Source organism: Myodes glareolus, chromosome 20 (genome assembly GCF_982192425.1).
Source record: "Myodes glareolus chromosome 20, mMyoGla1.1, whole genome shotgun sequence".
NCBI lineage: Eukaryota > Metazoa > Chordata > Mammalia > Rodentia > Cricetidae > Myodes > Myodes glareolus.
The window spans coordinates 34,459,284-34,473,018 of record NC_142045.1 but is presented as its reverse complement, the minus strand read 5'-3'; the positions used below and the strand labels follow the sequence as shown (position 1 = coordinate 34,473,018).

The following is a 13,735-nucleotide window of genomic DNA, read 5'->3' as shown; positions in this document are numbered from 1 at the left end:
TCCCTCTTAAATGCACACCATCTACGCATATTGTATAATAAAAGAAGTCTGAGCCAGCACTCTGGCCTGGGTTTTACTCCCTTTGAGTAACAGTTAATTTCACACATGAGGAAGTTTGGGGGGGGATTATTTCAGATTTTTACCAAAATGAAAATTCAGCAAGCAACACATGGCCACTATTTACTTATTTATGATACAGGGTCCTAGAAATCAAAATGAAGCAGAAAAAGCTATATCCATAAATCCTAGAGATAAGGAACTCATTTTTGAAAGGCGTTGTATTTAAAAAGGATGTTTAGGGAAATCTTAGGGGCTGATGCTCTGATTGAAGGACTAGCAAGTATTTCTTTCTGCACACTCCACCAGCCGCCTCTGTCTTTCATTTTGAAAGGAGAGGTTACAGATTGTTGGGTTGTCTCTCAGAGCCATATTCTTTCGGGCTTCCGCCTTTGGAGCACTTGGTGCTAAACTGCTAACACATACAGATGCTATATATGAATGCTACATGATGAGATGAAGTGGGTGCCTCCACTGTTTCCTGCAGCAGCTGTTGGGCTCCTTTATCTCTCAGCATCCATTTCCCGGATGCACGGATCTCAGAAAGTACCTTTAGACGGCAGCGGGCCAAGTCTGTATCTATGATCTCACTGTTGGGAATAAACGGAGCCAGCACCACAGAGATATAAACGAGTATCTTTTATCAGAGATGGGGCAAAGACTTCCACGGGTAGTATTTGTCAATCCTCTCATTTCTATGACCCGGCAGCGACTATCAGTCGTGTATTTCATAGGAGCAGGTGAAACTCTAGTTTCTGTTTAATTTGCTGGTGTTCATAAATAGGCAGTACGTGTTAAGATAAGATTAGAAGGCAGGTCGGCAAACTCCCAAGCTCAAGCCTTTACCACGAGCTCACAGGTGACCCAATGAGGAAACAGCTCAAAAGATATCTGTGAGCTCACGGACACAACCAGTTTTCTTCACAGCTTCTGCCTCTCTTTCTCGTGGTTCTCTGGGAGGGTTCCTGTCTGTCTTAGGATCTCAGGGCACTTGAATTCCACACTTTGCGTAGCATCCTCCTGAAGGATATGGCTACTGCTCCTTGGTATATGTATATCTTGCTGTGCATACGTCTACCGAAAAGTCAGCTTTATTGGGTTGTAATTTAGCTAATGGAGAAAATGTGCAAGGATACCAAGGCTTCTGATTTAAAGAGAACCACAGACACACACTGTGACTGAATTGTCAGCACAGGCTAGTCATATATTTTCAATATAATTTGAAGGTGCCAGGAAAACAGAAATAATCATAACGTATTTGTAGCATCGGCTGGTTTGATTGTGTCTTTCTCTGTGTGTACTGTCCTCGTGTGTTCGTGTGAGTGTGACCACGAGGTATGCACATGCGTACATACATTAAAAGGCCAGAGACAGCTCTTGACCCTCTTTCTCAGCTGCTCTCCACTTTATTCTGGTGATAGGGTCTCCCAATGAAGTGGAGCTCACTGATTTAGCCCTGAAAGCTGTCCAGTTTCTTAATTCTTCAGTCCTGCTGGAATTACAGGCTGGGGATGAAATTCAGGTCTTCCTGCTTGCTTAGCAGACATTTTACCTACTGAACCATCTTCTCAGCCCTTAGCTATGCTTCATAATGACATACAAATGCCATTTTCTTACCCCCCCCCCAATTACGTCCACAAGGTTTAAGCTGTACAACATGACTCTTATCTATACATGATATGAGATTTAGAGATGAGTTAGGGCAGACGTGAGTATAAGTCACAGCATAAGAAGAAAGTGGTGCTGTGATATTATACCACTTGAGAATATGCTTCTTAAGGGTCCAGCTTTAGCGACCAGAGTGATAGGCTCAGTATTTTAAAGCCTAAATAAACATCCCTGTTCCTTCAGACTATGAGAGAAGTGGAAATTGTGATCTTACACAGAAGGGCATTGATCATGTCAGAGTTGGACATGAATTTACAAGATTTTCCACTTACACTTCAACGTGCCTAACATTTTTGCTAAAATGGACAGCATTTTGGATAAACACATGCGGCTCATCTTCATTATTTGCTGGAAATGGGGTACTTTGAAGCAAATGTGGGTATATTAGCATTTAGATAAATCCCTCCCTGCTCTGCTATTATTTTTCAAATGAGGGTTAAAATTTCACAAAAGTTGAAACTCGTTTGAAGTTTGACCTTTTTCTATACTTAACTAGAGATTTAAATTCCTCATTTCCCCACTAGGAACTCAGGAAGTAATTCGTGCAATTAAACTCCATTTTCTCCATTTCCTCCACCTTCCTCCTATAACAGACAGAGCATCACCTATATTCACTTTGAAAAATAAAGTATTTGAGAGATTTGCCCCAGGTAAATTACGCTTTATCTTTGCTTCCACCCCCTGTTGCTACATTAAAAGCTAAATTCCTCTTAAAGGCAGTTTGACTTTTCCAATTAAGTCATTGACTTAAATTACTTCCCGCGGACTCAAGAGAATATTTCGGTTTTTCTTTCAGTACTTCTGAGTTTAAGAACTTGTCCCTGGTCAGCATCTGCAGTTTACGTCATAATTGACAAACTAATACTATAGCTAGTGACAAAATTAAAATGAAATATTGAGGTTCCATCAATCCTCCAGGCTCTTCTCTAATGACTGATTCCTCCACCAAACTCTTCTACAAATACGGGAGCCCAAACAGAGCTTGCTGATCTTTTCTTGCAATTGTTTTAAATTTGGGGAGAGGGGCCAGTTGGACTGGGACTGAACGAGGACGCGATCCAACCAGATTCTCTGAATGAGGCCGGATTCTCTGAATGTGGCTGGCCAGGAGTCTTTCTGAAAAGCCATTGACAATGACACTGGGACTTGTTTCCTCTGCATATACTGGATTTTGCGGATCCAGTTTGTCTGGACACTCACCTTCCTGGACCTGGAGGGAGGGGGGGAGGAACTTGAACTTCCCACAGGGCAGGAAACCCTGACTGTTCTTAGGGATGGAGAGGGAGGAGGAGAGGGAGTGGGGGGAAATGGGAGGGTGGTGGGAGGAGGGGCGGAAATGGAAACTTTTATAATTTAATAAAATTACTTTCAAAAAAAAATTGGGGAAGAGGTTTGAAATTTTAAATTCCCTAAAATATGAAAGTCTCCTTTTAAAAGGTTAGCAAAATTGGGACTTATAACAGAGGCATTTAGACCTATAAAAATAAAAATTCAAACACATCATCATTATTTATCTAATTTCATGGCCAAAACAGGTAAATGCTGTGGATCTGTAAATATTTGCCCATCAGGATTTGCTTTAAGATCTCTGCTTAAATGTATTAATCATCTAAATGTATTAATCATCTAAAGAGTATTAATCATCTAAAGAGTTCTTTAAGATATTTTCTTTAAGATACTTTCTCTTCTCAGTCTTTGTGAAACAACTGAGGCATGATTCGGTCTCATTCAGGGAAAGGGAATATGGTAGATGAAAAAATGGTGGTTAGTGCAACATCAGAGTCATCTAGAACCTTCCATGTGGAAGGGACACTTCAATCTTAAGTCTTTGATAAAATTTTACCTTTCTATAGTCAATCAAGATACATTGTATTTCGCAGGCCTTTTTTCAATCAATGAAACAGAAGCGTAAATACGTTTACTAGAGCAAGATCTCGTAACCAAGAAACCAGAGCTCTTTGTTCCAGCACCAAGTTGTTGGTCTATAGCAATTATAACCCCTGTGTAAGATGATTCACCCCTCAATAGCTCAAGGCGCCAGATCTAATATCTTGTCGAGCAAACTGTATCTCTCCACTAATCACCCTGTTTCCTCAGAACTGAAACTTCCTAAAACTTAGGTTTAACAGGTCACAAATACAAGTATTTCTGTCAAAAAAAAAAACAAAAAAAAAAACCTTAGAGCTCTTTTCATCATAAAGTCAATCAGTTAACAAATACCTCCTGAGCACAAACAAGCAACCTAAGTGCTGTTGAGGGGCGGCGGACGTAGCCTTGTAAAGGCCCCGATCCTGGGGAAATTCCAGTGACATTTCTCCACAAAAGAATAAATACTCAATGCTTTCCTGGAATTCTTAATAAGCTGCAGGCGTCATCACAAATATTCTACATACTGCTGAGTCCTCACGGCCCCCACGACACAGGTATAAGCATCCGAGGACAATACTGAGGTGCAGAGCAGTAAGGTCGATTGTTCCTAGGTTTTCTATCTATGGTGCCTATGAAGGGAAGAATGTCATAGGCAGCTCCATCTTACTTCCAAGAACTCCAAAACGTTTACTTTTTAGTCATTTTCTTTGTCTTTCCGGAGATGTCATAGAAACACTGTGTGTTTAGGAGTAAGCTGCTTTGTCGAGAAATACATGTATATTGTACCAGGGATGTTTCTACATGGAATCACTCCCACACTGATACCTACTAGCCCTGAGAGAGTCTGCGGTCACAAGTGCATTGAGCTTTGTGTTATTCTACTTAGCCACTGTGGAGGGAGCTACCCTCTCAGCAGTCTTGCCGGAGTGTGTGACTCAGTTGCTCCTGTGTGCCATTCTCTGGGTTTTTCAGCTTGGTCCACTATGATCTTAAGGATTCAGAAAACAATGATTCAGCAATTTCTCTCCATGACATTCTAGAATTGTTATAGGAAAGGACCATCAGATTTGGCTCTGGATCGCTAATGGATTCTTGTGGGTGTTCCTCTTTTCATTTCATTTCTTTCTGCGATTTCTAAATGCCTCTGCCCATTGATTAAAAAACAATGAACAACTTCCTAATTTGTAGCCCATAAACAAATCTTCTAGCTGAGAAGGGCTACTAACTATCAAACCTTGAGAGAAAATTCTTATTGTGGCCAAAAAAATAGGCAGAGAAAAAAATAACCCTGAGAGTGACAGTCAATATCACCAGAAACAATACAAACACAATATACACGCCCGGCATATAAACAGAACCCCAGAATCATTCATGAGTAATGATTTCACATATCACTGGCATAGGGTAATTTCCAGTTCAAAATCAATCCCTCAGAATAGTTCTTCATCTCTAAGAGTCTCCTGATACACTGTCCGCTTAATATTTCATTAAAGAAAAAGTTTTTATCTGTCTGCTTTAAAAGATCATCTCCCACATCTGTTGATGCAGTAAACAGCTGGCATACATTGTGACAGCAGAGGCCACTTCAGAGCCTGTGTTTCTGCCTCTACTTCCCGACACCCATTTGAAACGGTAAGCACAGAGAACCCAATTTGGGGGATACCGTAAAAAAAAAAAAGCTAAAGAAAATTTGCCTCTAATCCCTTCGTTACGTTGTTTCCTTATTTTCTGTTACAGCTACAATACTCACTGATGCCCACCGCTGTTACGAGCTTGATTGCAAGTTCAGGAATTTCACATTGAATAAAAAACGGTTCGAGAATGTAGCGTCCAAAGGCCAAGGATATCACAGCAGTAGCTCCGGGGCTAAGAAGAAATATGTGTAGGTTAACTACAGGCAGCAGTAAGGATCGGTTTCACTAAAACATTTTTGTCTTCAGGTCTTACTACCTAACATGTGGGAGCTATCTCACACAGACGTCTATTATGCTTCGAACATTATATTTCATTAAGTCGCCATACTTTCCAAAGGAAATACTGTCTACACCAGAAATGGTTAATTTTTAAAAGTCTTTGTGAAAGTCAGCACTTGTAGGTGTTCACTGCCAAAATATGTCTAAATCTTTAATGTTGACTCCTAAGTTTCTAGTTCAAAAGAAAACACAAAGCCAAGAAAATATTCTTAACTTCTTAAGAATATGTAGAGAGAGAGAACCACAGAAGAAGAAGACAAAATCCCAGCCTGAGGAGACAGAAACCAGACACTAAGTCATCCCACTCTAGGTCTTCAAAGGGAAAAATGAATATTCCATTTCACCTTCAATATGAGTGCATACTGTTGCCACACACAAGGAAATCCACAGAATTGCTAAACATCTCAAGTAAAAGCCCCTTTCAGCTTCTCTTCCTTCTTGTGGTTACCTAATATCCAGACTTGATCCCTGGATTACCAGAAACCAGCCACCATTATCTGTCTCCAATTTTGGTCCCCTCCCTATCTCCAGCCACCACCACAAGCATTGTAACGTTCTTCTCTCCCTTCTCCGAAGGGGGATGATCTTGTTAGTTTTGTTTGTTTGTTTGTTGTTTTTATCATTTCTAAAAGTCTTTCATTTGCATGACATTTCAGTATCCTTAAAGTAAGACCTTGGTCAGGTCTTGCACATATACTCAGGTCCAAACTTCCCCTGCCTCTTCTCTTGCCTTCTTCTCAGGATCAAGATGTGAATCACTTCCGCCCAGAGCCTTTTCAGATAACTACTTTTGCTCCTGCCGTGAGTGGCACATGAAGGGCAACTTGATTGTTCTGTGTGCAGAATCAACATCAAATAGCTGCTTTTTGTACTATCTGGGTTCAGTCTTGGTCCAGAGAAGTGTCCTCAACCCCCTGACTGGGTCAGATCTGTCCAAGTGTCCTCTTACACAACACCAAACCTGTCTCTTCCACACTGCATATCCCAGTAGGGTTTCTATTCTACCTGTTGTGACTCCCGGGATAAAACTCTTTCCCTCCACTTGACTTTGAGTTCTATCAGAACAAGACTGTGTCTATTGCTAATCAGAATTTATCCCAGTGCAGTGACTGTCATACAGCAGTTACTGAACACATTGTGAATGAGTGAACTTAACTTTAAGTCCCCACCATGTTCTGTCGGGTGACTGGGCTTGGATTCGTTTTGCAGGTTATTTCTGGCAATGCAGACTTAATTCGCTAGTATAACTTTAACATTAGAGATCACAGACATTACTATTTAGATGTCATGAGTATTACTACTAGAAGAGAAGCATTTATGCACTGGGGGAACCATGTCCTTCTTTATGACATTTGTTATTTCGTCGGTTTAAAAAACTACCCCAGCAGCACGAGTCCAGTGTGACAGAGGGGAACACAAATGTATCTAAAAGCTTCCATATATTTCAGTAATTTGACTACACACACACACACACACACACACACACACACACACACACACACAATAAAGCGGTTGTATCACAACTAAGGCAACATCTGATTATCACCTGTTTAGGAGCAGGAACTCTGATTCATTCCAATTTAGATCTCTTTGTCTTGCCATTTGCCATTTGCAGCAATTTGTGGAAAGAATAAATTAATGAACCAGCACCATATCTGTCCATCGCGAACGGAGTGATCACACCCACGGCAACACCGAGCAATTAGATAAAAGTTGCACCGCAAGCGCATGGATGAAGATGCAGGGAAGTCGAAGGACATCAGGCTGGGAGGCCCAACAGCCTGACGGTCCAGCATTCTAAGTGTTCTTATTTCAGTGCTGAGCATGTTACATTCAAAACAACATAGTCTTGGACTTCCTCACGCTTGTTAAGAAAGTATTAATAGCCAGGCTTCACAGGGCGCTTAAGTAAATAGTGAAAAAGTCATACAAGGTGTAAGACTGCCTAATGCAACATTGATAGCTAACTTAGTAAATGAAGGACAGGGTGATGAGTTCAATGTTAGTGGAATGTAGAGGCTACTTTCATTTTTCAGAAGAATTAAGAGAGGAAAGAAATGCCACAAACTAGGGTTGAACCAAAAACTAATCATTTTCTTTTTTTAAAAAAGAAAAGGGTCTGTTAAGGATAAACTTTGAAGAGCACATGACTCATATAAGGGAAAGTATACAAAAGTACCTCCCAGATAAGGGACCTTGGGGAAACAGAATGGATGCTCTTTTATCTTCGTTTAATCCTAGCAATTTCTAAGCAACAAAGAACTGTCATTACCAATGACGCGTGCCCTACTCTGTAGTTTGTCATTAACACTATAACCATCACTCCCGTTAATGAACACGTAAGAGCTCTCTCTGCCTTTGTCACCTGTGTTAAGAGCAGAATGAAAACACACCTGAGCCGTCAGCCCTGCAGGTTATACATTTACAGGGCGAGCAAGGTTCCCTGAGGATCCCGACTGAATTCTGCCATCCGAAAGTGCAAGTCACATCCTGTGGAGCAGGGTGTGCACAAAGCACCTGTGACACAAGCCCCACACGTGACATCACAGACTCCCCACACTGCTGAGGGAAATTTGCTATTCAGAGTGACTTGGCGCTATTCCGTGCCAGGAGAACAAGGAAGGGGGACCGAGTCTTTCAGCCGTACAATCAAAAGACTTTCGCAACTGCAGACCGCTGGTGTGTTTAATGTGAGGAAATGAATCACTCGGGTTGTGTAAACTCGATCTTGCTCTTACTTTTCATAAAGCAGAAGACTTAATAATACACTCAGTTGTTTGGCGCTGATGTTTCTTAGTCACAAAAGTAACATTAAATGGCCTGATGACGTCATCAACAATAAGAAAAAACTCGGAATGCTGGAAATTAAACTGTGTCTGGTCAGTCAAAGGTGCAGTGTGTCAGGGTGGATTTTGAAGTTTCACCTCCTCTCTAATAAATACCTTTCCTATGAATTAAATTTGAAGCGTAAAGAAAACTGTTTTTATGCCTTAGGGTCTTTGTGTTTTCAACAAAGTCACAGGGCATGCATGTGTCATCAGTTAAAAGTAGTCGACATGAACCTGAAACGCGATGAAATGAATAGGGTTATTCTCCCTGAATTGTTGCCACATCCTTACCGTATTATGAGCAGTTCCACCCAGACTCGAACAAAAGCTAGTAAAGGGCCAAAGACCTCCAGAATGTACGTGTAATGACCACCAGATTTCTTTATGCTCGTTCCCAATTCAGCGTAAGACAAGGCTCCTGTAAACAGTTATCATAAAAAGGTATGAATTTGACACATAACCAAGCAGTCTTGTGACAGAATCACACAGCAGCGTTTGGATCACATTCTTTTAGTCAGAATGACCTCCTTCATAAGCACATCATCATCTCATAACCAAGATCCACCGAGTTTCTCTTTTAACTTCCTCACAGTTGAGACCTGCTTCATGGTAATAGAAAGAAAGAAAGAAAGAAAGAAAGAGAGAAAGAGAGAAAGAGAGAAAGAGAGAAAGAGAGAAAGAGAGAAAGAGAGAAAGAGAGAAAGAAAGAAAAAGAAAGAAAGAAAGAAAGAAGGAGAGAAAGAAAGAAAGGAAGGAAGGAAGGAAGGAAGAAAGAAAGAAAGAAAGAAAGAAAGAAAGAAAGAAAGAAAGAAAGAAAGAAAGAAAGAAAAAGAAATTAGGAAAAGCCAGGGACTGGAAAGATGACTCAGCAGTTATGACTGCTCTTCCAGAAGACCCAAACTTTATTCTCAGCGTCTACATGGTGACTCACAGCCATCTGTGTCTCTAGGTCCAGGTGATCCAACGTCCTCCTCTGGCCTCCTCCATCACCAAGCACGTACATTGTATATAGATATGCACACAGGCAAAATAGCCATACACATGAAAACCAAATAAAATGAAATGAAAATAAATGTAAGAAAAGGAATTTTGTTCGAAATGGTTGATTACAAACATGGTTGAGAATTTGTGGTCAGAAATCAGAGGGCAGAGGCAAAAGACAAGGCAAATGTCAATGACACTGACCTGTTCTTTGAATAACAACACCACTTCATGCTAAGACAAGTTATGTATTCAAACTGACCTAACTATGGCATGTTAAGAAATTGTAAATAAACAATGTTTCTGTGGCATATCAAAATATGGGTTATCTGTCCTTTGGGAAAGAATAAAATACATGCCTTGTGAGACTTCCGTTAATTGATTTCTCAGCAAATTGAATCTTGATTCAGTTGCTCTGTTCCTGGAAATGGTTATTATGGATGTTTTCAAGATGTACACCCAGGAAGTTGAGATTTCACAATGAGATTCCATACGTATAGTCATGTATGAAATGTAAAATCTATTATAAACTAAGTTGTGTGTAAAAACAATACTAAGATGAGATTGGAGAAGCTATTTAAGCTCCTCAAACCCTAATTTTCAACCCCTTTGAGGTGAAAAAAATGGATTTCATCTCATAAAAGACTTGTGTGTATAAGGGTGGTAAACTATAGCACAGGTTGGACTGACTGACTCTGTGAAAACACAAAATCGCTATACTTACCAACTAGCTCACAGTCAATTAGAAAGGACATAAAAAATAAATTCTAATTTGATCTAAAAAAAAAGACACTGAATACATTGCTTAGTGCTCGAAGGTAACACCATTCTGACCAAGAACCTAAAGACACTTCATGCGTGGAAAGTAATTCCTGATCAGTAGTGTCTCCTATAGCACACCCAAAATATATATAATTTGGAAATGTAGTGAAATTTGAGTGTGACTTATCTGGTTCCTGAACCTAGCATTATCTCAGAGTCACTTGGAGAATTATTTTAAAGAGGGAACGAATCAGGAAAGACTTTAAGACCACACCCTCGACTTACTCTCAGAGTCCAGACTCCATCCCAAAGAATACTCCAAGAAGCTCTAGTGTTTCTTAATGCCCAGGGATGCTAAAGTGATGAGTCTGCAGGTCGTTATTTAAGAACTTTTAGAGTATTACCATGTTGGTAAATTGTCCAGAAAAGCAACCAATATAACCTAGTCTATTTTTCCAATATAACCTATTGGAAAGAGTCTTGAGCACCTTGGAATTTACTGTCAGGGAATCAATACCCAGACCGCTGTACACTTTGCCCCAGGTTTAAATTGAGTTCTGGGAGAATGGAATTTTCATTTAAAGGTCTCAAACTCCATAACTATGTGCCCAGATGAAAAGAAGTTCAAAGCGGGCTATAAAGGTCCACGTGTTGACCTCAGTGCTCAAAAAGTAGTAAACCAAACACAGATGCTGCTCCCCTTACAGAGGGTGACTTTGTCCCCCAACATATTTAGAACACTAGTCAGTGGGGACTTCATTGGCAACAAATAGCCTAGGGATCATCCTAACATTTGCCTTGAGCTAGACAAAATCATCCTACAAAAACTTCATTTTATAAGTGCTAAAATATCTCAAGGAATTAATTGAATGACAAATTCTTATCACCTCCTACTGGAAAGTTAAAAAAAAGATCATATGCTGAACCCAGAGTTGGGGACTCTCCTAGTCCACATTCTTGATTTGTATTCTTGAATTCTAGAGGTTCAAGGAAGAGAAGAACTCTCTCCTTGTATCTCACTTGTTTCCTATTTGTAAAGACTTTAGGACCAAAAAGCTCCCAATAACTGAAGTGGAAACAATGTAAGAGTTCATCTCTGAAGTCAGTGCCCAAACCTCCACTCCAGCTCACAGGACCCCGTTCGGTGTTCTCTACAGTTTCCTGAGTTTCCTCTAAAGATGGCAGACATACATACATATTTTCACCAAGCAAGTCAACTACCTCAGCCTTCAGAGTAATTCATTTTACCGCGTCTGAATAACCATTGATTGTGTGTGGAAATCAACTCGCACAATGGGAGATGCCTATACGAAAGTCTGCAAAGTCCAAGAAACTGGTTGTAGTTTCTCTGATTAGATATTGATTTATTCTAAATATATCAAGTACTGTAAGGCGCTTAAAGCCCGAGGGGACGCTGTCATTTAAGATCAACAATTGAGTTTCTCTTTGCTTCTCTGGACCTGCATATGCCAGAACCACTTTAATATTAATAATGTAAGGATCCTGCTGGAGGTTTGGACAACTGTATTACTGCAAAGAATGAAGAGAACTGGAAAGGACCACACACAGCTGCCACCAAACAGTTCATCAAGCATAATCTAGTCACATAAATGATGTCACCAAAGTTTCCAGGTTTTTAACTGATCCATAGATCTTTCTATAGGAAGTCTGCTTTCAAAAGTAATAGATATTGGGGTTCCCTCTGTAAGTAGCTCTCCCCAAACTGTGATTTAAAGACCTGAGCAGAAGGAATGAGTGGAGCCAGAGTTAGCACTCGGTCGCAGAGTAACTTGGTCCCAGGTTAACAGAATAACTTAGAAGTGTGGGTTACTTTGGAACCAAAGGATAAATCAAATCAAATAAATTGACCATTCACCACTTTCTGTCACCTTTACAATGAACTTGGGGAGTTTTCTGCTGATTCGCCCTCCTGATCAAGAATCAATTATTTTCTCAACGGTATTAAGCTTCAAACCAATCAAAGAAACATAACTTTTGAAGAGAAAAAAATAATAGGCAGTGAACGGCTGGAGAAATTATGTTTCCCCAGAGACCAAGTAAATCATAGATGAAAAAAACAGACCCAGGCAAAGGAGGGAAGACTGACACCCAGTGAAGCCTGGAGGCTCATGCTGAGAAATTATGAGAAGTTTTCTCAAAGTTATTAAAGGGGGGGAGGGGAGAAGTTCAAGTCATTATCATTCAAGAGACTGAGTCACATCAAACACTTATCTTTCCAAGGACTTTTGAAAGCATAATATTAGGAATGAACAAGCCTATGAATTAAAAGTATCAAAAAGGCAAAGAGAGCCACCCATTTGTTAAGCTAATAAAACATCTGTGTCACCGTTCTGAACATCCAGTTCTGCATGTAAATAGGCCATGCGGGCTGCACCTCACAGGTGTTTCATCCAGCGAGCCAGCTGCCACAACGCCCTAAGCCTGTCTCACAGACTCGGCAGAGAAGGCTTGCTTGGCTTTCTGGGTCATCAGAGTTAGTTTTTGCCCTCCTCACACCAGAGAAAAGTCAGAGAAGTCTGTCTCAGGCAGGAAAGGAGAGTGTAGCCTGAAGGAAAGAATCCGAGAGGATTCAGTCTATGCCAACAGCGGACAGCGTGTTTGGGTAGTGCACATACCTGAACAACAACAACAAAAATTCAAAATATTTCCGGTAGTATTCGCCATTCATTTACTCCTCAGAAATAACCCTTTGCTTTCCCGGAGAGCCCCACAGCCACACCCCCAGAGTAGAAACACACTCACCAAAAAGTGACAGCACTCCACAGGCCGACCAGAAAACCAGGGACATGCCCACGCTGCCCGTGTTCTGGAGTATGCCCTTGGGGGAGATGAAGATGCCCGATCCGATGACGGTGCCGATGATGATGGAGACCCCTCTCAGCAAAGTGATCTTCTTTTTCAGAACCACCTTCTCCTGCCCAGGTGGTTCTTGGTCCCCCATGGAGGGCAGCCTCCCACTCACATTGCCCTGCAGGTAATCTCCTTTGGAGATGGTGGCCACAACTGGCTTTCTGACCATGGTAGTGTCAACACCAGGGGAGGGGAGGGAAGAAAAAAAAAAGGAAAAAACAAACAAACAAACACAAACAAACTTTCAACTTTGGTTTCTCTAGATGTGACTGATGTCTGCTTCCTCTTTGCTTTCACTGACTGGCTCGGCGGCACTGTGATGTCCACAGGTGAAAACTCAGAGGTGTGCCAGAGCCCTCGCGACGATCTAATGACCCCCCTGGCTCCTCCGGAGCACCTGTGTGTGGCACCGGCTCCTGGAGCCGTCAGTTTGCTGCAGCCGCGGCGGCTGCCCTATCATTACACACCAGCTCAGCTTCCTCGTGGGCTCGTATTTATGCTACCGCCTGTCACACCAACTTACTGGGCTACAATGATGATGCAAATTCTCCAGGTTTGCATCAGCCACATGAGAAAGCTCCAGCTTGAGAAAGCGCCAACATTACTCAGCTTTTTTTTTTTTTTTTTAACAGTAGCGGGGTGTGTTGCTCAACTGACCTAAAGCGTTTCCCTGAACTAAGCATACTCTTAAAGAGGGGCTTAACCAATCCAAAAGAAGTAAACTGG

General features: G+C 41.2%; 1 protein-coding gene across 1 annotated transcript in view; it reads right to left on the bottom strand.

Moving 5' to 3' along the window:
- Slc7a11 (solute carrier family 7 member 11) overlaps window positions 1-13,522 on the bottom strand; it is a 75,864-nt gene extending 62,342 nt beyond the window's left edge. Inside the window, exons 1-3 of the mRNA XM_048424650.3 lie at window positions 12,902-13,522; window positions 8,687-8,813; window positions 5,345-5,460 (exon numbers count right to left, since the gene is read on the bottom strand). Of these exons, the coding sequence (XP_048280607.1) occupies window positions 5,345-5,460; window positions 8,687-8,813; window positions 12,902-13,178 (520 nt within the window). The 5' untranslated portion in view covers window positions 13,179-13,522. The remainder of the gene's footprint in view (window positions 1-5,344; window positions 5,461-8,686; window positions 8,814-12,901) is intronic.
- Window positions 13,523-13,735: the final 213 nt, after the last annotated feature.